The sequence below is a fragment of the Canis aureus genome, chromosome 35 (assembly GCF_053574225.1).
Source record: "Canis aureus isolate CA01 chromosome 35, VMU_Caureus_v.1.0, whole genome shotgun sequence".
Lineage (NCBI taxonomy): Eukaryota > Metazoa > Chordata > Mammalia > Carnivora > Canidae > Canis > Canis aureus.
In genome coordinates, this window is record NC_135645.1 from 16,881,891 (window position 1) to 16,906,285 (window position 24,395).

The 24,395-nt window shown below is 39.9% G+C and overlaps 1 protein-coding gene and 1 long non-coding RNA gene across 3 annotated transcripts in view; one reads left to right on the forward strand and one right to left on the reverse strand.

Moving 5' to 3' along the window:
• LOC144305037 (uncharacterized) overlaps nucleotides 1–24,395 on the reverse strand; it is a 100,932-nt gene that overhangs the window by 29,734 nt on the left and 46,803 nt on the right. The gene's annotated exons all lie outside the window — the stretch shown is intronic.
• DPPA2 (developmental pluripotency associated 2) lies at nucleotides 5,292–16,045 on the forward strand. Its single transcript, XM_077883773.1, has 8 exons — nucleotides 5,292–5,321; nucleotides 5,489–5,554; nucleotides 7,412–7,556; nucleotides 9,376–9,542; nucleotides 9,634–9,699; nucleotides 10,610–10,859; nucleotides 12,610–12,805; nucleotides 15,413–16,045. The coding sequence occupies exons 1-8, from the start codon at nucleotides 5,292–5,294 to the stop codon at nucleotides 15,519–15,521; spliced, it is 1,029 nt and encodes a 342-aa protein (XP_077739899.1). The 3' UTR covers nucleotides 15,522–16,045.

Below are 24,395 nucleotides of genomic sequence, written 5' to 3' on the forward strand. Positions count from 1 at the left end.
GATTTTGAGAGCAACTGATCCAAAGGACTAGAACACAGCACTACATAAGCGAGAATTCATTGTCATGGGGGACACTTTCTTTTTGCACAGGATTTAACATCTTAGCAAAGATCCCAGGAAATTGGACATAGGATGATTCTTAGAGGCCCTGAGACAGTGACAGCCAGCACTGAGCAAAGTATAAATGCCTACACTGCTCTGGTAGAGGCTAGAGGAGGGAATAAGGAAGCTGAGGTATATAGATGTGCAGGGATGGATATGTTAGGTGAGGCCAGACACCCACCAGAGGATGTTCCTCAGGAAGGCACTCTCTCTCTCTCTCTCTCTCTCAATAAAACAAATAAACCTTTAAAAAAAGAGAGAATGGATTAGCTGAGTGATAATATGACCAATTAGAGATTTCAGTAACTAGTTAGGCTTTTTTTTTAAGTTTGTTTTTTTTTTTTTTTTTTTTTTTTTAGGATTTTATTTACTTATAAATAAGATTTCCTTGTCATGAGAGACAAGGAGAGAGAGAGAGGCAGAGACACAGGCAGAAGGAGAAGCAGGCTCCATGCAGGGAGCCTGATGTGGGACTTGATCCTGGAACTCCCGGATCACGCCCTGAGTGAAGGCAGGCACTAAACCACTGAACCACCCAGGGATCACAAGGATTTTTCTTTTGAAAATATTTCATTTATTTATTTGAGAGAAAGACAGAGAGAGAGAGACAGAGAGAGAAAGGGAGAGAAAGAGCGCGTGTGAGCGCATGAGCAGGGGGGAGGGGCAAAGGTAGAGAAGCAGGCTCTCCATTGAGCAGGGAGCCCCAAGTCAGGCTTGATCCTGGGACTTCGGGATCATGATCTGAGCCAAAGGTAGATGCTAAACAAACTGAGCCATACAGGCACTCCTTATAGAGGCTTTAGAAAAGAAAAATGACAATGGCAGTAATTACAGGAGAGACAAAATCAAGCAAGAAGTGTAGATGTTTGAATTGATAAGACTTCAATGATTTGGAGTTTAAGGAGAGTTGTCATGTTCCTGCCTTTAAATCACTGGGTGGATGATAAAATATCTCAGAAGAGAAGGAAGAAATACAGTTGACTCTTGAACAAACACAAGGATTGGGAGTGCTGCCCCCTGCATAATAAAAAATCCACATATAAATATTGACTTTCCCAAAACTTAACTACTAATAGCCTATTTTGAGTGGAAGCCTTACTAATAACATAAACAGCCAATTAACTCATATTTTTAAAAAAGATTTTATTTATTTATTCATGAGAGAGGCAGAGACATAGACAGAAGGAAAGGCAGGCTCCTTGCAGGGAGCCCGGTGTGGGACTCAATCCTGGGACCAGGATCATGCCCTGAGACAAAGGCAGACGCTCAACTGCTGAGCCACCCAGGCATCCCTTAAATCATATTTTGTATGTTATATGTATTATATACTATATTCTTACTGTAAAGGGAGCTAGAGAAAAGAAAATGATATTAAGAATAATCATAAGGAAGAGGAGGTGCCTGGGTGGCTTAGTTGGTTGAGCACTGATTCTTTTTTTCTTTTTTATTTTTTTAAGATTTTTTAGTTATTTACTCAAAACAGAGAGAGAGAAAAAAAAGAGAGAGAGAGAGAGAGCATAAACAGGGGGCAGGGGGGAGAGGGACAAGCAGACTCCCCACTGAGCAGACAGCCTGACACAGGGCTTGATCCCAGGATCCAGAGATCATGACCCAAGCCAAAGGCAGATGCTTAACCAACTGAGCCACTCAGGCACTGTGAGCATCTGAGTCTTGATCTCACCTCAGGCATTGATCTCAGGGTTATGAGTTTAGGCCCCATATTGGATTCCAAGCTGGGTATGGAGCCTACTTGAAAGAAAAAAAGAAAAAGAAGAAAGAAAGAAAGAAAGAAAGAAAGAAAGAAAGAAAGAAAGAAAGAAAGAAAGAAAGAAAATCATAAGGAAGAAAAAAATATATTTATAGTACTGTATTGTATAAACAAAGATCTGTGTATAAATGGACCAATGCAGCTCAAACCCATGATGTTCAAGGGCCTACAAAAGGAGGTTGAAAGTTGGTGGGGAAAACAATGAGTTTATTTTTTTAAGCATTTTTTTTTAATTTTTTTTTTTTTAATTTATGATAGTCACAGAGAGAGAGAGAGAGAGAGAGAGAGGCAGAGACATAGGCAGAGGGAGAAGCAGGCTCCATGCACCGGGAGCCTGATGTGGGATTCGATCCTGGGTCTCCAGGATCACGCCCTGGGCCAAAGGCAGGCGCCAAACCGCTGCGCCACCCAGGGATCCCCAAGTTGTTTTTTATAGATTAGCATTCTTTCAATGGCTGCTTTTGAGTATATACTGAGCCCCAACTTGAGTTGGTACAATATGAAAGTCATTGGTCCCACCTAATTAAGATCTTTCTTTGAACCAGGCACTGTGCTGAGCAATAAGAGAAAAAAGATGAGTTTGAGAACTTCAGAGTATCATAGTCTATCTAGTAGGACAGAGTCACATCAGTCTGTGATCAGTGTTTACACCATCTCAGTTAGGGACAGCGCAAAGAGGGACTTCTCTCAAAAGCAAATCACATGGGATGGGGAAGATGGAAACTAATGTAATCTGTATAGCTCACATTGATTGAGCCTCTATTCTGAGCCAGACACACTGCAAAGCTCTGTATAGACCAAGGGTAACCCACATATATCCGGCCATTGCTCTCTGGAGCCTAATTGGGGAGATGAAATTAAGCAAGTAAAATCCCAACTCTACACAGAACAACACATTCCAATTATTCTATGAATGAAAAGAGTGAGAAAACAACAGGAGCAAAATTTTAAGGGTGACTCCCAAGAAATTGGCATTTAAGCTTAAAGAACCTGGTAGAGGTGCTAATGATCCCTACAATGCCAGAAGCATTACAATATGAAAGTGTATCAAATTCAGTGTTGTACACTTTAAATTTACTCAATGTTATATGTCAAATTAACTTCAATGAGAAAAAAAAAGTTTAAAGAATGAGGAGTCAGATGAATGAAGAGGGATGAAAAAATGTTAAAAAAAAAAAAAAAAAAAAAAAAAAGCCATCCCTGAATTTGACCAAAAGAATTCACAACAAATGCAGAGGATAGAAGAATAGGCTAAAAGGAGCAACAAATGAAATTAACAAAACCCAGATAAGGGGACTACAGGAAATACCCACAATTCTCTAAACAATAGCAAGAACACTAACAAAAAATTATAAGAAAAATAAAAGATGAAAAGATGAAAAGAAAAGATTGGTATTTCCTTCAATTTACACAAGAGAGGAATGCCTGGGTGGCTCAGTGGTTGGGCAGCTGCCTTTGGCTCAGGTTGTGATCCCCAGGTCCGGGATCGAGTCCCACATCGGGCTCCCTGCATGGAGCCTGCTTCTCTGCTTCTCCTTCTGCCTGTGTCTCTGCCTCTCTCTCTCTCTCTGTCTCTCATGAATAAATAAATACATCTTAAAAAATAATAATAACCTGAGAGAGAGAGAGACTAGGTGATGGTTTAAATGAAATCAGATTGGCTGGAAGTCAACAGCTGTTGAAACTGGATAATGGATATATAAGGTTTCATGATATTGTCTGCTTTTGCACATGTTTGAACTCTCCCATAGTATAACATTTTTAAAGAGGAGGGAGCAAATCCAAGAAAGTAAATAAAATAATTGTATTGTAATAAATACTAAGAGAAAAAAAAATAATGGTAATAAAAAGCTGTTTCCCCTGGACGTGGCCTAAGACACTGGTATCGGTTCGGGCTACCGGCTCAGCTGCCTTCTAAAGCAGCCAGAGAAAGCCCATCAGGTGGGGTCACACCCAAATGGGTGTAGACAGTACTTTCTGGCTGAATCTCCACGGGCTGATTTAGTTTCCATTCTGGAAGGGAGGAGCCAGGATTCCAATCATTATCTGCCGAATCCAAATGCATTTGGTCACACCCTGATCTAGTCAAGGTTTCTAGACTTTAGGTGCAAAAGAATTACCCTAAGGGCTTGTTGAATTGAGTCCTGCCCTCAAGGGTCCACTTCTGGAGGTCTGGGGTAATGTCTTACAATTTATTTTTCCAATCAGTTCTTCAGTAAGCTGAATTCGCGTGCTCACAGACCACATGTTGGATAGAGTGTCCACTAAATTAAACTGATGTGGGCTCTCTGGGTCCTGAGACTGATGGACCCAGACCATTTTCCTAGGGAAAGAGAAAGCCCACAGTGAGACCAATGGATGCTGGTGCTGCTATGCTCTCTGTGAATATTTTCCTTTAGTAGCCCCGGCTCCTTAGAGTGACCAATGAAAACATCTGTGACTTCTCTAGTCTCATCTTTCCAGCAGTTCCCAAGTGCTTGCAGTTCTTTGGAATCCATTAGTCCACCTTTTGCCTTAGTGTTTTTTGGCTTTTGCTGCTTCTATCCTAAACAGCCAAACTCCTTTAGCCAGCCTGCTAGTAAGGCATATTTAATATTCGTGTTTAGAACCAAAGCCAGGAATTTAAATCTAATCTTCCAGTGAATGACACACCCACAGGCATAAACCGGTTATGAAATACCTCTGATTCTTTTTTTATTCCCTCCGTAGTAACATCATTCAATCTCATCACCGATATTGTCCTAGAAATATTTTTAAAATGTTTGTTTTATTCAATTGCAAAACTTGTTAGCAAGAATTCGACACTTCCAGTTTTCTCCCAAGTCTCACCTTAAAGTAATAAAGACAAATCTTTTATTATTTTTTAAGATTTTATTTATTCATGAGAGACACAGAGAAGCAGACATAGGCAGATGGAGAAGCAGACTCCCTAGAGGGAGCCAGATGTGGGACTCGATCCCAGGACCCCAGGATCACAACCTGAGCCAAAGGCAGATGCTCAACCACGGAGCCACCCAGGTGCCCCTATTATTATTATTTTAAGTAAACTCTACCTCCAACATGGGCTCCAACTCACAGACTAAGAGATGAAGAGTCACATGCTCTGTCCACAGAGCCAGGCGCCCCTAAAAAATCTTTAAAGTGTATTAAAATGCATTAGGAGTGACATTAATTACCCAATAACTCAACTGTCATATAATGGACAAGATGGTGTAAAAGTGATGAAATCATCACACTGTCAGATAGTGTGGGAGGGGAAAAAGAGGAGGAAGGAAGGAAAGCAGCTCTTCTGGGAAACGGGAAGTAGATAGAGACATTTGCTTATAAAAGGAGAAATTAGACTGGAAGCCCTCAGGTGAAGAGGATTGGAGGGCCCAAGTCCTGACCTTGCTGGCTCTGCCTTCCCCTGAGCGTCCTGGAAATGGAGAACTCAACTTACGACAATGAGCAGGTAAGTTTAGTTCAGAGAGAATGAATCTTCCCACAGATTTCCTTTTCAAAGCCCTTCTACGAACTCTCTAATGTTTTCTTCTCACCACAAATCTTCGCTTCTGGGTGTAAAGAAATATCCCATCTTGGAGTCTCCCCTCTTTGCCAGTGGATTATTTTCTTGCACAGGTTGGGGTGCAGAATGTGTCTGGGTTGAGAGTGGAAAGGGCCAAGATTGCCCTTCCTGGGGTGAAAGTAAGAGATCCTTTCTGTAGAAAGACGTGTTGGTAGCTGGACAAGCGAAAAACATCAAGTGAAGAGCAATGATAGAGTGAGAAAAGTAGTGTGGGGAGGTGAGAAAGTGTGGTGACCAATTTGGTTGCTGTCCTCCAGGAGTGTCTCCTACTCCCAAATAAAGTTATATGATGATGGGCGAGTTACAGCGCAGCTTCGTGCCCCTGCTTATCTCTAGAGTGGGGCAATATTCCCCTGATGACTTGGGGTGAATGTGTGGGAGTGCTCTGAGAGTGTTACACGGGGGTGCCTGGTGGGCTTAGTCTCTGGAGCCTGCGACCCTCCATCTCAGGGTTCTAAGTTTGAGCCCCACCGGGGGCGTGGAGATGACTTAAAAATCGAATTAAAAAAGAAAGAAAGAAAAGAAAGAAAGAAAGAAAGAAAGAAAGAAAGAAAGAAAGAAAGAAAGAAAGAAAGAAAGAAAGAAAGAAAAAGAAAAGTGTTCTACGTATGCAGGATGAGAGTGTGAGCAGTTGGAAGCCAGTGAAGAGACTGCATGTGGGAAGGGTGTGGCCCCATCTAATCCACTTGGTTCTTCTGAGAAGAAAGTATTGCACTAGGGCTGGAATGGAGTTTATTCACCACATTTGGGTGGAAACTTAAGCATAAAATACTCTATGACATCGTTCCTTTAATTTTTGAGACTCAGTGACCTAATTTGTAAAATAGGAACACTGACACTACTATAAATGTGCCATGAAGATTAAATGAGAGGAATACAGAAAGCACCTAGCACCCTGCGTGCGTACTATACAAAAACTCGTAAATGTTAGTGCCTTCCTACTTATCATTAAGTTAGATCATTAAGAGAGCTTTGACCGCCCACTCTGGGCTGCGCACTGCGTGTGTTGCTGTGATTGCAACAGAGTAAAATATGTATTTGCTCCCTTCAGGTCATGGAGCTGAAATAAAAGCCAGTCTGGCGGGAGCTCAGAAAGCTCAGGGGTTGTGACAGGAATGACAGGCAGAGGTTGGACTCCAGAAATTTGTAGGTCACGCAAGGGAGTTTTGTCTTTAACCTGAATAGCAATGATAAGCCATTGAAGTGTTCCTTTTAAGCTGGAGAGCAATCTGCAGAAAGAATGGTGTCAGAATGGAGTTTGGAATGATAGGAAATTATTGCATCTACCAGTGAGAGTGGATAATGGCTGGAATTGGGAATCGTTGGGAATCATGAAAGATGGGAAGGCAGGAACACATTCCATATAGATTGAGCAGATAAAATGCAAGTACTTGTTTGAGCTGAGGGAGAGGAAGGCCTCGAGGAAGATGGGCGTATCCTTTTTTTTTTTTTTTTAAAGATTTTATTTATTTATTCATGAGAGACAGAGAAGGAGGCAGAGACACCGACAGAGGGAGAAGCAGGCTCCATACATGGAGCCTGATGTGGGACTCGATCCTGGGTCTCCAGGATCACGCCCTGGGCTGAAGGCAGGCACCAACCCGGTGAGCCACCCGGGCTGCCCAGGGCGTATCCTATATACCCACCTATAAATCTACTTTTGTCTATTTCCTCATTGTTTCTCTTATCATCTAAAAATAAATTTTAAAAAATCTTTAAAAATGATCTCTATATCCAACATGGGCCTCGAATTCAACCCCGATATCAAAAGTCACACACTTCATGGACTGAGCCAGCCAGGCACCCCTCTTTTCTTATCAAATAAATGGTCTGCTAATCAATATCAAATTCAAAGAATCGTGAGTCTTCTCTCCAGCAACCTATTGGTTTCTGAGTTTATTAATCGTGCTTTGAAGGTAAGCAGTTTAGTTGCATGGCATCAAATGAGAATCCACGATTGACCCTTACCTTTCCAGAATTTCTCTGAGGAGGCATTAGAGGAAGAAAGTGTGATTCTCACATTGGTTCCAGTTAATGAAGAACTTAATGAAGAACAAATGGAACCAAGTGTTTCTTCAACTTCAGAAGTCAGTCTGAAGATGCCTGGGTCAAGTGATAAAGGTATGAGGGCAGAGATTGCTCTGTTTACTGCTCCCCCAGTGCCGGTAAACCCAGGAAAATGATTTTTCTTTTGTATCCTTGACTGTACAACATCTATCTTAAATCTCACCTTGATGACCTGTGGTAAGAAAGTCCTCTAACTCCTGCACTTCTCATTTGTAGTTACCATGCCTTGCCTTTTAAGACACAAAATATAGGCATCTGGAGTGCCTTGGGCAGAGCGTGGTTCTTATAGTCAGCTAGATATGAATTCAAATTCCCAACTCATGAAGCTTAATCTTGTTTTCCTTTTGGTTGAAACATACTTTACATATCTCTTGTAAAGACTAAGTGATATTTTCCAGCTTTGAGATATAATCGGCATATAACCTTGTGTAATCTTAATGCGTACAATATGATGGTTGGTTTACATTTATATTGCAAAATAATTGCCAAAAAAAGGTTAATTAGAATATCCATCCTCACACAGTTCCCTATGCCTCACCCTACTCCACAGTAAGAACATTTAAAGATTTGTTCTCAGTGACTTTATTTATTTATTGAGAGAGAGAGAGAAAGAGAGAGCATGCGTGCCTGAGTGAGCACATGGTAGGGGGTGGGAGGTGGGCAGAAGGAGAGGGAGAGAATCTTAAGCAGGCTCCATGCTCAGTGCAGAGCCTGCTGCGGGACTCAATCTCAGGGCCCTGAGATGAGCCGAAATCAAGAGTTGGACACTTAACCCAATTAACCACCCAGTTGCCCCTGCTCTAAGCAACTTTATTTTTTATTTTTATTTTTAATTTTTTTTTTTGCTCTCAGCAACTTTAAAACACACAGCATAATATTGTTAAGAATAATCACTATGCTGTACATTAGATCCCAAAACTTTTTCATCATATAGCTGAAAATTTGTACCCTTTGATCCACATCTTCTCAAATTAGTATTTTGCTTGGTAAGCAATTACTGATCAAATATCTAGGAGATCTTAATGTCATGACCTTTTGAATCTGTTCCTAGTGCTTCACATAAAGGCATCAAATAAGTATTTTCAGAATGATTTTATTTTTGGGCTAAGAGGGGGAAGTGGTTTCCCCAAACTTTAAGGCATATCCCATACACCCACCTGTGAATCTACTTTTGTCCATCCAGGACTTCATTGCAATGTACAGTGACAGGTTATACCTAAGCAGAGTCAGGTGAGATGGGGGTGCTGCTGAGGAAAATGAGGTAGGCTGGTGGAATGCAGGACCATGGGTAGTTGGGTGGTTTCTTTGATTTCTCTAGGGACAACTAGGATTTTTGGTTCAAAATCTAGACATTTTGGATTAGCAATACAATGTATTGTTCTATCCAAGTGTATGTGGGTGGCTGCAAAAATCAAGTTGCTATATGTAATTTAAAAAACAGAGGATTTAGTGCAGCCCGGGTGGCTCAGCGGTTTAGCTCCGCCTTCAGCCCAGGGCCTGATCCTAGAGACCCAGGATCGAGTCCCACGTCCGGCTCCCTGCATGGGGCCTGCTTCTCCCTCTGCCTGTGTCTCTGCCTCTCTCTCTGTGTCTCTCATGAATAAATAAATAAAATCTTAAAAACAACAACAACAACATAGGATTTAGAATTTCAAAATGTAGGTTTGATTTCCAGGTCTGCCATTTTAATGGAGATGTGATCTTGGGTGAGTCCTTTAATTACAGAATCTATTACTTTATTTCTGATAGAGGAAAGATATTTGGGGTGTATGTGTGTATGCAAATTGGGTTGTAAGGAATTAGAAAGAACTCTGTCAAATTGTAATCTTAAAAATAATAAGTTATTACTACTTGCATTTCCTTCTTTTCGCAGTTTGTCATCCTCATATAAGTGAACGATTCAAGTTTTGTCCAAAACATAGTTGTTGTTGTAGTACACCAGCGCCTCCTTTGCCAGCCAGTTTGCCTCCAGTTAATAAAGTACGTTGGGACATTTTGCGGAACTGGTGCCAACAACTGAATTTGAGTACCCATGGCCGAGTGAGTACCCTGGTGGGAAACTGAAGCACAGAGCAAGTGTGGGAAGCTTTGTCAATTTGTAATTTTCTTTCCCCCCTCTTAATTTCCTTAGAAAATAGAGGTTTATCTGAGGCTCCAGAAACATGCTTACTCTGAAACACACCAGGAGTGTGACAATGTAAAGGTGAGTGCTTATTGTGAATTGTTCCTTCTGTCTCATCATCCCTATATAAGTTGTATCTCTAAGGCAAGATTTCTCAATCAGGGCTATTGATATTTTGGATAAAGAAGACGCTGTATATATAACACAAAGGAATATTACTCTGCCGTAAAAAATGAAATATTGCCATTTACAATGATATGGATGGACCCAGAGAGTATTAGTCAAGTAAGTCAGATGGAAAGACAAATACCATATGATTTCCCTTATATGTGGAATTTAAAAAACCAACCAAACAGAACAGAAACAGACTCATAGAAAAAGAAAAGGGAACAATCTGGAGGTACCCTGAGGAGGAGAGGTGTGGGGGGATGGACAAAATAAAGGATAGGAATTAAAAGGCACTAACTTCCAGTTATGAAGCAAGTAAGACATGGGATGCAATGTCCAGCATAGGGAATATAGTCAGTAATATTATAACAACTTTGTATGGTGACAGATGGTGGGTAGACTTAATGGTGATCACTTGGTAATGTATGTAAATGTCGAATCATTATGTTGTACACCTGAAACTAATATAATATGGTATGCAAACTACACTTCAATTGGAAAATAAAAAGCCTATTGATATTTTGGACCAAATAATTTATTTTGGTGAGGGGACTGTCTGGTGCACTTTAGGCCTAAACATCCCTGGCCTCTACACACTAAACATCATTGGCACCCCCCTCTGCTTTTCCCACTCAACTACTCTGTTTTAACAATCAAAAATAATTCCTCCTGGTTGCTCTAAGGGAACTAACAATCTTTTTTTTTTTTTTTTTTTTTTGAACTAACAATCTTAAATCTTACCTACACTTAACACACATGGGTCAATGTTTAGGGCAGTAGCACTTTGCTGAATACTCACCATGAATCCCATTTATAGACTATTCCTGAAACACCACCAGAGGCTAAATCGGAGTCATGTTCAGCGAAATGCAAGATGGTGGCCAAGATTTGGAAAAGTTGTAAGAGTGAGAGAGGCAGGGGGATTAATATAGTCAAAGTGGTAACTTCGGCACAAGAAGGCATGTTGGCAGCATGGTCAAGAATTGCTGCAAGAGCCAGTCAATCCAAGTCTGTGAATTCACGTTCCATTCCTGCTTCTGTTGAGACCTTTCTGCTGCAAGCCTCTGGTAAGATCAACCTTAAAAGAGTGAGCATTGGGGTAGCTGGCTGGTTCAGTTAGTAGAGCATGCAAACTCTTGATCTAATGGCTCATGAGTTCGAGTCCCCCATTGGGTGTGGAACCTATGTTAAAAAAAAAAAAAAAAAGCGTGCTATTCCAGACAGAAGGTTAAATTTTAGTAGTCCCCTACTGAAAGGGAGTAAAAGGGAAAGAGTTACAAATATTGTAGATTGGATATTAGATTTATATAAGAATTATCTTTTCATTGACCGGTAGTCAAGTTTTGCATGGACCAATGTCTAAGCTAGGTGATTAAGTGGTAATCCTTTTTCACCATAAACAGAAGTTCTGGGTGGGAAGAAAGCATAATCTGATAATGTATCCTGATTGACAAGATGAGGGTTGCAACTCTTCTGCTTCATAGAATAATTCTGAGACTTACAAAATACAATTTGACACATTAAAAGTGGGCAGTAATCACTGAAATGTTTGGGGCCCCTGCCCTCTTAAAGGATCTTGAGAGTAACTCAGCCCCACTTTTGGCCAGCTCCTGCTCCCGTGGGTCACAATTCTCTTCATCTCCAGCAGACCTCAACTCAGGCTGGCACAAAGTCCTCCTCCTTTTTGGCTTGAAATCTTTCCCCATCCACCCCATTACCGGAAGTGTCCTGGATTTTTTTTTTTTTTTTTCATTTTAACTATAGGGCTGTTGTTCAGTCACAAGAAATCCAGCCAAAAGGATTTCACAGGGAGCTGAAACTGACCTACTGTGGGCTCCCCATGCTGCACTTCCTTCTGTGAGGAGGCGGGCACTGTGCAGCCACAAAGCTGTCTCTGGAGGACTGCTCTCCCAAAAATGACACTTCTTTCCAATTTTCATTAATGTGCCATATGAAGTAGTGTCATCTCACATGCTAACTCAGCCTTTCAGTTCCTCTTCATTCAGCAGTAATTAAGCACCTACTGTGATCCAGGAGCGTGCCTTGCCTTCATGTACTGCGCTAAACACACATAATTTCAACTCTTAGCTTACAGTCTGAATGGAGAGATATTTAAGCTCCCAAGGACTGTTCCTCTCAATTTTTTTTTACTTTTTTATTTTTATTTTTTTAGATTCTATTTATCTGAGAGAGCACGAGTAGAGGGGAGGGACAAGGAACAGAGAGAGAGGTAGAAGCAGACCCCACTGAGCAGGGAGCCCAACACAGGACTCTATCTCAGGACCTGGGGTTATGACCTGAGCCAAAGGCAGTTGTTTAACTGACTGAGCCACCCAGGTGCTCTGTTCTGTAGACTTCTAAACAAAGATCCTCTTGCCTGTTTTGTGTAGTTGGGGCAGTGCAGTGTAATGGTTGGGCAAATGGGCTGTGAATCAGAATATCTAGATCGAAGTCTTGGCTCGGGGAAAATTATGATATTTAACAAGATAAGCTACAGTTACCTTGCCTGTAAATAAAAGTAAATAGAAGGTAAATATGAATAATGCTCTTAAGAATAAATGTATTTATGCATGTAAACCACTTAGCAAAATCTCCACACAGAATAACCGTTCCAAAAAGTTAATTATTATCCCTTGTGGTATATAATTTGCAAAGTCAGATTCTATCTAGTGTCTTTGGTGTACCTTTTTCATACTTTTCATTCAGTTGATTCATTGATAGAATGTAAGAGCAAAACCGAGAGTGACTTCCTAGGAGGTTGGAGTAGGGTGCTTTTACTTGATTTTTGCGGTTTATATTTGCTTCTCTTTCCCTCAGGTGTCAGGTGGTGTGTGGTCCACGGCAGACCTCTCCTTGCAGACACACAAGGTTGGGTTCGCCTGCAGTTTCATGCAGGTCAGGCCTGGGTGCCTGACACTCCCAAAAGGATGATCTCTCTCTTCCTGTTACCTGCCTGCACTTTCCCATCTCCAGGCCTAGAAGATAATATGTTATGCCCTGAATGTGCTAAAAGGTAACCCTTAGTATTTTTCTAAGTATGGTACACAGAAAAGGAGATATCTGGATAGGTTTCTGAATAATTTAGTAGGAGAAGGCAAGAGGGCAATATGCTGTTTTCTTAATTTGCCATTAGATCAGGCAAAAATAGGGAGCAGAAAACTTAATGTAGTGGATTAGAACTCGGATAAATGTGGCTGCTTCTTAGAAACCTTAACAAAGAATCTAAGTTAGGACTTTAACTGCTTCAATTTTAGAGACATGTTTTAAGAAGAAAAAAAAAAAAGACTTAAGAATTCACATGTCAGATACTTTACTGGGACATACAAATTAGTAAGACAAAAATCCACGGAGCACTCTGTAATGAAAAGGAGTAAGAGATACTATGAAAATGTCTGGGTAGTACCTATATTGGAGTAGCTTGGGAAACCTTCCCAAGGGATTGCATGTACTGGGGAAGAGCCTACCATTTGGAAAGTAATAATTAGGGCAGTCCAGTAGTGGAAACAGCCCATACAAATACATGGAAGTGAAAGAACATGACATATTTAGAAATTGCAAATAGGTCAATATGTTTGAAGCTTATACTGATAAATAAATGGAGGAGGGAGGAGCTGACCATCACAAGTTTGTTCATTTGTTTTCAAGCTTTATATCTTTTAAAAAATATATTTTATTTACTTATACACAGAGAGAGGCAGAGACACAGGCAGAGGGAGAAGCAGGCTCCCTGCAGAGAGCCAGATGTGGGACTCAAACCCAGGACTCCAGGATCAGGCCCTGAGCCAAAGGCAGATGCTCAAGCTTTATATCTATATAAAAGGTCTCATTATCCTGTGGCTCTTAATTTCTCAGGTCACTTTTGGGACATGGACTCCTTTGAGAATATAACTGCACACTCACCATCCAGGGAAATACACACTAGGCATACACATATACCCTGCTTTAGATTTTTACATAGACCATAGCCGCCTTAATGTTTGAGTACAAAGCTCAGCTTTTGACAATGGAATTGGAGGTGATATGACATGAGTGTGGAAGGAAACTAAGGCTTTTTTTAGGAAGTGGATTAAAATCTTAGAACAGAAACTAAAGAGACTACTATAATAATTATAGAAAGAGGTGCACCTGGGTGGCTCAGTTGGTTAAGCATCTGCCTTCAACTCAGGTCATGATCTCAGGGTCCTGGGATTGAGTCCCATATTAGGCTCCGTACTCAGCAGGGAATATGCTTCTCCCTTTGCCACTGCCCCTCCACTTGTGCTCTTTCTCAAATGAATACAATTTTTAAATAAAATAATAATTCTGGAAAGATACAATCTATGAGCTTGGCAAAGAATTTAATGAAGAATGGAACAAACTTAAGAGATGCAGAGTATGGGGAACAGCTGTTATCTTGTTAGATGGAAATGTGGGAGTCCAGTTCAGTGGCCAAGAATGTGATACATGGGACATGATGGTCATGGGTCTAGCATTCCAGGAGAAGTGTAGGCTAGAGAGAAACAGATTTGGGTCTTTGCCATATAAATTGTGCATAGGAGTATGTAGAGAAAAGAACCCAAAAGAGAATCAGCATACGAATGGCAGGCAAGCAATGGAGACCAAAAAGTACAAGTAAGGCTGAGAGAGAAGTGAAAAAAGGAGTCAATGGACAGAGAGTTTCAGAAGGAGATGGTTGGTGATGAGATGGCCCTGTAAGACTATGGTTAATGCAGTGCTGTTGGGAATGTGAGTTTAGGACACACAGAAAAAGGTGGCCTTTTTGTGAATATATTGAAAGGGGCTATAGACACAAAATGGGTGGTTTTAAGTTGCAGTAGAACATGTGAAGAACTAGGAACAGGACCTGTTAACCTCTTCTACCTGGATGGAGAATGAGACAGTAGTTGAGGTGGTAATATTAAGGAAGCTTTTTGCTTCCATCCTTCCTTTTCTCCCTTCCTTGCTTTCTTCTTTTCTTTTGTTTCTTTATATTTATAAATGGGAAACCCATGATCCAGTCTGAATAGAGAAGGGGATATGGGAAGAAGCTGCAGGAAGAAAAAGGAAGGTATAAATATAAAGGAAGTGGAACTGGGGCACCTGGCTGGCTCAGTAAGTAGAGTGTGTTACTCTTGATCTCGGGTTTGCGTGTTTGAGCCACACGTTGGGTGTAGATATTACTTATAAATAAATATATTTTGAAGATAAATAAAGGAGCTGGATCTACTTGTAGTATATAGACTATGAGCCCTCATCATAGTAAGTGGACAATCATGTTTCTTTCTTTGCCACAATCTCTTTAACCCACCATCCTTGGGTGGTGGGGTAAACTACTAAGGAACCCCAGAAGTGAATTCCTTATTGCAGTTGGTGCAGAATGGTCTTTTTTTTTTTTTAAGATTATTTATGTATTTTAAAGAGAGCAGAGCTAGTGAGAACACAAGAGGGGGAGTGGCAGACGGAGAGGGAGAAGCAGGCTCCTCACTGATCAGGGAGCCTGATGTGGGACTCTGTCCCAGGCCCTGAGGTGATGACCTAAGCCAAAGGCAGACGCCCAACTGACTGAGCCACCCAGGCACCCCTGGAATGGTCTATCTTACTCTAACAATTTTTCAAAATTCTTTTCTAAATTTCTTTATAGAAATAAGAAGATGATGAAAAGATTAATTGCACTGGGGAAGGAAAGGCGACCTCGTTCGAACACATCAACACCATTCCCTTTGAATGGGCCATATCTTGATACAGAATAAATGATCGAGAGCCCAGAGCCACCCCTGAATTGCATCCCAGTGTTTGCTGCGCTCTGTCCTAGCCAGCCTCAGCATCGCTTGATAACCTTGAGTATGGATGTGAATGTCTGGATTCTGTACTTGAGGCTTGCCAAGAAGTGACTGCTACCCCTGCTTCAAGTACTTAGTCCTATAGAGTATAACTTAGTTCTGTTTTAATTAATAGATTTTTGAAAGTTTTAGGTTTTCAGAAAAATTGAACAGAAAGTGCAGAGCTCTGAACTAACTGCTCCAACCCCTTCCCCTACTATCAGCAGCCTGCACCAGAGTGGTGCAGTTGTTGAACCCTACATTGACTTACCATTATCACCCAAAGCCCATAGTTTACAACAGGGTTCACTTTGGGACTCCTGGGTGGCTCAGCAGTTGAGCATCCTGCCTTTGGCTCAGGGCATGGTCCCAGGGTCCCAGGGTCCCAGGATCGAGTCCCACATTGGGCTCTCTGCATGAAGCCTGCTTCTCCCTCTGCTTGTGTCTCTGCCTCTCTCTCTGTGTCTCTCATGAGTAAATAAATTAAATCTTAAAAAAAAAAAAAAACACAAACAGGGTTCACTTTGGTGTTGAACAGTCTATGGGCTTTAACAAGTATATATATATATTTTTTTTAATTTATTTTTTATTGATGTTCAATTTTCCAACATATAGAATAACACCCAGTGCTCATCCCATCAAGTGCCCCCCTCAGTGCCCGTCACCCCTTTGACAAGTATATAATGACACATATCCACCATTATAGTGTCCTCAAAATAGCTTCCCTGCTCTAAAATTTTCATGTTCCGTCTGTTCAACATTCTTCCCTCCAACTCCTTACCACTCCATAGCTTCGCCTTTTCTAGAGTGTCATACATTTGGACTCAAATGGTAGCCTTTTCAGACTGGCTGATTTCACAGCAATATGCGTTTAAGATTACTCCTTTTCATGGCTTAATATCCCACTTCTTAGTGCTGAATAGTCCATTTGTCTGCATGCACCTTAGTTTGCTTATTCATTCCCATATTAAGTCATCCAGGCTGCTTCCACCTTTTGGCAATTATGAATAAAGTTGCTACAGGGATGCCTGGGTGGCTCAGTGGTTGAGCATCTGCCTTTGGCTCAGGTCGTGATCCCAGGGTCCTGGGATCGAGTTCTGCATCAGGCTCCCCATGGGGATCCTGCTTTTCCCTCTGCCTGTGTCTCTCCCTTTTTCTGTGTGTCTCTCATGAATAAACAAAATCTTAAAAAACAAAAACAAAAACAAACTGCTAACATTCGTGTGCAGATTGTTTTGCAGGCATAACGTTTTCAACTTATATAAATGCCTATCAGCATGATTCCTGGATCATGGGGTAAAGTATGTTTAGTTTTATAAGAAACTGCTGAACTGTCTCCCAAAGTGGCTGCACCATTTTCCATTCCCACCAGCAATGATTATTCTCATTGCTCCATATCCTTAGCATTTGGTGGTATCAGTGCTTTGGATTTTGGCTATCCTAATGGGTGTGTGGAAGTATCATTTTAATTTGCACGTTCCTAATGACCTGCAATGTGCAGCATCATTTCACATGCTTTGTCATCTGTATATTTTTGGTGAGATATCTAGGTTTTTTTGCCTGTTTTTTCATCTGTCATTTTCTTATTGTTGGGTTTTAAGAGTTCTTTTGTATTTGGAGTGATAGTCTTTTATTAAATAAGTCATACTTTTCCTAGTCTGGCTTGTCTTCTCTTTCTCTTGATTACTTTATATATTCAGATTATTGATATAAATGGCTTAAAATCTGTATTTGTTTTCATTGCCCTTTTTTATGTGTTATATAAGTTTTTAATGATCAAGCTCTTATATACCAAGGCTATATTGCTACTATTGCAATCTTTTTAAAAATTGGGAGTATAGCTGACAAAATATTCTATTAGTTTCAGGTGTACAACATAGTGCTTTGACATTTACATACAAAATGCTCACTAGGATAATAGTTACCATCTGTCACCATATAGTTATTTTAGTATTACCGACTATATTCCCCATGCTGTACTTGTTACTCTGGACTTACTATAACTGAAAGTTCATACCTCTTAATCCCCCTTAATCCTCTTATTTTGTCTATCCCCCAACCCCCTCCCCTCTGACAACCACCATTTTGTTCTCTGTTTATTGTTTGTCTTTTAAATTCTCTATATAAGTGAAATTGTTTTTATCCTTCTCTGACTTATTTTACTTAGCATACAATACCTTCTAGGTCCATACATCTTGCAAATGGCACAGTATTTCTTATGGTTGAATAATACTCCATTATATATATATAAGTATATATATACTTATATATACACACACTGCATCTTTATCCATTCACCTGTTAATGGACCTGGGTTGCTTCTGTATCTTGGCTATTGTCCAATGAACATAGGGGTGCATATTTTTTTGAATGACTGTTTCCATTTTCTTTGGGTAAGTACCCAGAAGTGGACTTTCTGGATCATATGGTAGTTCTATTTTTAGTTTTTTGTGGACCTTCAAAACCGTTTTCCGTAGCAGCTGCACCAGTTTACATTCCTAGCAACAGTACACACCTATCAGAATAGGCATAATCCAAAGCACTATATAATCCAATATACTCTCAAAAAACATGCTGAATTCAAAAGCATATTAAAAGGATCGTATACTGCCAAGTGGGATTTATCCCTGCAATATAAGGGTGGTCCAACTTGATGAAAATCAAAGTAATGTGCCTATTAATAGAATGAAGAAAAACAACACCTCGATGAAAAAGGCCTTTAACAAAATTCAACACCCTTTTATGATGAAAACATTAAAGAAGTAAAGAAGCAAGGAATAGAAGGGAACTTCCTCAACATGATAGGGGGGCATATAGGAAAAGCCTGTAACTAATACACTCCGTGGTAAAAGGTTGAGAGTTTTTCTAAACTTAGGAATAAGAAAAGAATGCCCATTTTCACCACTTTGATTCAATATAATACTAGAATTTCTAACCAGAGAAGTTAGACTAGAGAAAAAGTAGGTATCTTTAAAGTCATCTACATTGGAAAGGCAGAAGTAAAACTATACACAGATGACATATTCCATATAGAAAAATCACCCCTCAAGAAACTTAATACAGCAAATACTCAGAATATAAAAATCACAATATATCAGTTTGGGTTTTTTTTAAGAACTTAATTTATATAGAGAGCAGGAGCAGAGGGAGAGGCAATCCCAAGCAGACTCCACGCTGAGCGCAGAGCTCGAGGTAGGGTTCTCTCCCAGGACTCTGAGATCATAACCTAAGCTGAAATCAAGAGTTGGATGCTTAACTGACTGAGCCATCCAGGTGCTCCAGTATCAGTTTTACTCAAATACTAGCAGTGATGATCTGAAAAGGAAATTAAGACAATGATTCCATTGACAGTAACATCGAGAATAGTATAAACTAAGGAATAAACTTAAGGAATTGTACAGTGAAGACTACAAAACATTGCTGAAATTACTTTTCCCTCTTAGTTCATTAGTGTGGTAAAATACACTGATCTATTTTAAACATAGAAACGGCCTTGTACTTTTTATACTGCTAGCTTACAATGGTGCATTGTCTTAGTACGTTTTAATATATTTGAAAAATTTTGCTGCAAAGAAGAGTTGAAAGAATAGAAACAATTCACTGTTAATATTTTTGCCACATTGATGAAATTTTTTCTATTTGGTTTTGGCAGATTACCTTGGGAGAAAAAGTAAATAGACACGTTTTTTGCCCCTCAATACGTCAGCATTCACCTTCTAAAAATAAGGACATTCTTTTACATAATCACAGTACCATTATCAAACCTTAGAAACAGTCATTGCATAACATAATATCTAGTTCATATTCAAATATGCTTAATTGTCCCCAAAATACTTTTTGTCCTTTTAAAACTCCAGGATTCAATAGAGTTTCAGACATTCTTTTTGATTGTAGTATCTATTTCCTTTTTAATCAAGAAAGTTCTCTCTTTTCTTTTAATATTAACTTTTTGGAGAGAAAAGATCATTTTTCTTGTACAATATACCACATTCTGGATTGTTTCCTCATGGTTTTTATTGACTCATTCACTGTTGTTTCCTATAAACTCAAAATTAAAGCCAGTGTTTTGATTAGATTCAGATAAAACACTTTTGGCAGGAATACTTCATAAGACTGAGGACTTCATACTGCATTGCACGAGAAGGTACATAATTCAGATTATTTCATTATATTAAAAATTATTAAAAATGTTATGCTATTAAAATGATGACCACTAGAATTCTCTAAGGTCTATGGGCAGTTTTCATTTTTAAATTTGTAACTATTCTGTAGGGTGGTACCTTGACACCATGTGACTATCTTGCCCCTTGGCAATTCTTCACAGTGAACTTAGCATCCGATTGTCATCACTGGCCCTTTCCCTGCCTCTATGCTTACCTGGGTTTTTTGGGGTTTGTGAGTTTTTTTAGATTTTATTTATTCATAAGAGACACAGAAAGAGAGAGAGGCAGAGACACAGGCAGAGGGAGAAGCAGGCTCCCTGCGGGGAGCCTGACATGGGACTCGATCCCAAGACCTTGTGATCATGACCTGAGCCAAAGGCAGATGCTCAACCACTGAGCCACTCAGGTGCCCCAGTAATGAAGAATTCAATAGCAGTTAAAGGATACACACATTCTTAAGATGGGAAAGTGGTCTGGCCCAGAATTAGCAAGTGCACCAGGGTTAGGGGTGCCTTTTCTTTTTATGTTTGTATAGGTTATGGGTAATTACTAGAGCAGTCCCTAACTGAGGTTGCTTCCGATCATCTAAAGGACTCCTCCTACAGGTGGGGAGGAGCTTTTTGGCCCTATATAGTCCTTGTTGGAACTGTATGGAAACCACGATGTAAATGTGTTATAATGAAGCTGTAGGTTACTGTAGGGCACCGGTTAGAGGGAAGGGCATATGAATACTTCCTGGTGCTTTTTCTAGGTGTTTGTGTACTAGAGGATGGATGGCAGTTTTTCAATTTTTATCTTTTAATGGTGGAAAAAGTCCCCTTTCCTGCTTGTATCTAGCTAACTGCCTACTCTATCACAATGGTTATTCATATCTGAATCAATTATTACCTTAACAGTTGTAAAATCTTTTTGGTCTTAATTTCTTTTTTTTTTTAAGCTGGCTTCCTTTTTTTTTTTTTAAGCTGGCTTTCTATTGTAAACTCTTCTTTTTGAGGACCATTTAAATTAATTTATTTTTTAATTTAAAAAAATGTTTTTAAATTTAACTTTTTGGTATGTGCTATGACCAATTGATATGTATTTATAAATTTAAGTTTCTGTATTTATTTTTAGTAATCTCTATATCCAGTGTGGGGCTGGAACTCAGGATTCCAAGATCAAGAGTCACATACTCTTCCAACTGATCCAGCCAGGTGCCCCGCAATTAATAGTATTACGATGCATTAAGATATTCTTGGACTCAATTAGTTTATATTTTATTTAAAATTGTTGTATTACACGAATGATTTTTCACATACTGACCTAACTGGCTTTATAGATTATAATGGGTGTGTTAACAGTTTGGACATGTTATCTCCTTTCTATTTTATGGAACAAGTTGTGTAGTAAGGGAATTTAGCATTTGAATGTGGAATTCACATGTAAAATCATCTAGGCAAGGATTTTTATTGAGAGGACAAAGTATGTGGTTATCATTTCGATTTCTTTAACCATTATTGGTTTATTCAAGTTTTCTATATTTTTATGCTACCTGTTTCATCTTATATTTTTTTTCCTAGAACTTTGTTTCTTCCAAATTTTCAAAGTCATCACGACATTTTTTGTTGCTGTTGTTCACCATCAGTTGTTCACTGAATCTCTTTCAGATTCTCTATTTGATTTCTCTCATTTTCTTATTCTGCCTTTAGTTAGAGATTCATTCTTCTAATTAATCTTTCCAAAGAATAGTGTTTAGTTGGGATTCTTTAGGAGGCAGATTCTGAGACAGAGTGCAGGATACAGAATGTTGGGGAGCCCTCTGGGATCAACACACAAAGAAAGGAAAGGGAGACAGCAGACTGGAGAGAGGGAAATCAGACTGCGATGCAGGCCTGAATCAAAGCCTTGGCCAACCTCTGAGGGGAGTTCTAGAGATAAAATATCAGGGTTGGCTTACTGTGGGTTTATTGTTTGTGCACTACACCGTAGCCAAGTTAGTCATTGGTTGTGGGCTGCTCAGGGAAGGCCATGACCTTGGGCAAGGGCATTCATCTGCCAGTGGGAGGCTCTCCCAGGGGTTAGCTGTCTCCACAACACTCCTTCAATGAAGGGGAACCTGGAGAACTCAAGTCCAAGTTCACTACAGTTGATGTCTCTGATTTTGGTCATTCTCTGCCTTGCTGTTTTTTGTGGGTTTTCTTTTTTTCCACCTTGCTATTTTGTTTTCCACTTCCTTAATTTCTGTTATTATCTTAATATTTTTTCCTTCTTCCATGGTTCTTTGAATTTATTCATTTGTTTTCCTAGCCTGAGTTGTAATTTTCCTTAAGTTAAATTATTGGCTCACTTATATTCCATCTTTCTGTTCTGATCAATATTTTTATTTTATTTTATTTTTTAAATTTTTATTTATTTATGATAGTCAGAGAGAGAGAGAGAGAGGCAGAGACACAGGCAGAGGGAGAAGCAGGCTCCATGCACCAGGAGCCCGACGTGGGATTCGATCCCAAGTCTCCAGGATCGCGCCCTGGGCCAAAGGCAGGCGCCAAACCGCTGCGCCACCCAGGGATCCCTGATCAATATTTTTAAAGCTAGAAATTTCCTCACAAGAACTGCCCTAATTCTGGGAAGTTCTCAATCGTTATTTCTTCCTCCCCTGTATTTATGCTTTTCTCTTCCTCCAGGGCTCCTAATAAATATTGTTAGCTTTCTTCCTTTATAGCTCTTAATTTCTCTTTCATAATTTTATCTTGGGTTTCTGTCTGGAAGACCAGGACTGGTAAGCATTTGTCAGATGGAAAGAGTCCTGAATAGGAATCCCTAGGTTCTTCTCTCTCTTCTAATACATGAACCATGTAAGTGCCTGGAATAAATTTGTGCTACCATGAAAGGCACTTACTCCTCCTCAGCAAGCCAGTGAGATTCCCACCACCTCCAGAATCACCCAAAGGCAGAGAAAATACAGCACATGCCTTCTGACTCAGCTGGGTCTCCAGACTGCTTTGCTCTTCTTTTCCATTAGCATTTATATCCAATCATCCAACAGAACAAATGGCTTCTAGCTTTTATATTCTTCTATTTCAGTTATGTTTTTAAACTTAGCTGTCTGCAATTTCTCATACTTGCTTTAGCTCTGGGTGAGGGAGGGGAGAAGGACAGAAAAGGATGTTAAGGTCCTAAGTAAGCACTTAATCTCACTCTTTACACTTCTATTGCTTGCATTTAGGGCTCTACAAGCTTGAGAATAGGAGTGTTTCTGACCTGCCATATATTTTGTAGAATTAAACTTTAGAAGCTACTCTGAACTCAGGCTATTGATGGTTAATGGCACAGTCATCCAATAGTCGGTCTATTTTACAGAGAGCCGAAAAAGAAAGATCAAATGTCACAGCTTCCCCGTAGAGCTCATAGTTGGGCTCTCAGGACAAAATAGACCGAGGGCAAAGTACCAGGAGGTTTGTCTTCCAAAAATGTCACAAATGAATTGTCTTCTAGTGTAAACATTTCTTGCCTAAAGACCAGTACAGAATTAAAAAACACACATGATATCATCAGTCTTTGAAATAACTAGGAAGGAGTCTAACTCAATAACCCAAAGAAAATCAACGCTGGCTATGTTATTTACTGTTTACTATTTCAGTATGTCATTCTTTTTTCATTAAAAGTTCTACTTTTTCTTTTTTTTTTTCTTATTGTTGTACACCAAAGACCCAAAATCAATGAGTATAGCTAGAAGCTACTCTTGATTTGTATTTACAATTCCAGGTTTGCCTCTAGGTACTACAGAAAGAGGGATGCACTTTCAGACCTGTAACCTAGGATGAAGAGGAGATCATTTTAATGAATCTGTGATTTACAACATGGGATCATAGTGATTAGGATTCCATAGTGAGGAATGTTGCCCGAGTGAGACAACCCCATCCAAAGACATCTTTTTTAAGGACTGAAAAGCCACTCACATAAAGATGCTGCAACTGGGCTTTTATTTGTTCATTCTTTGTGTCTTAATGATCTTTCAAGGAACAAGGCTTTGTTTATCTCTGATGGTACAAATTGATTAGAAACACTCATGCTGGGATCCCTGGGTGGCGCAGCAGTTTGGCGCCTGCCTTTGGCCCAGGGCATGATCCTGGAGACCCGGGATCGAATCCCGCATCGGGCTCCCGGTGCATGGAGCCTGCTTCTCCCTCTGCCTGTGTCTCTGCCTCTCTCTCTCTGTGACTATCATGAATAAATAAAATCTTTAAAAAAAAAAAAAAAATAACCAGAAACACTCATGCTGACATATGGTTGGAGGCACAGACAAATGAAAGACAATATTGCAGATGGGACAGATAAGGGAGGGGTGCCTAACTCAAAGGAGGGGAATGAGTCTCCTCAAACTTAATCTTGGAGACCAGGGTAAAGAGATTAAGAATGGCTTATACCTATTAGTGACCTCTGTGCAGGGGTTGTTAGGAGGGACTCTGGTTAAAAAAAAATAGGCATAGTCCCTGGCCCTACATAGCGCATAGGATAGTAGAGAAGACATATTATACAATGTACAAATGGAGATCCAACTATTATGAAGAAAATAGGGGCCAACAGTCAGTACTAAAGGGGAACTTCTATCATTGGTACTTAGGGAAAGACTTCTTAATAAGTCATATCTGGACTCAAAGAA

Coding starts and splice junctions, on each gene's coding strand:
- DPPA2 (XM_077883773.1), top strand. CDS start 5,292: ATGGAGAACTCAACTTACGACAATGAGCAG. Junction 9,700..10,609: donor CACACCAGGAGTGTGACAAT/GTAAAGGTGAGT, acceptor TCCCATTTATAG/ACTATTCCTGAAACACCACC. Junction 12,806..15,412: donor TGCCCTGAATGTGCTAAAAG/GTAACCCTTAGT, acceptor ATTTCTTTATAG/AAATAAGAAGATGATGAAAA.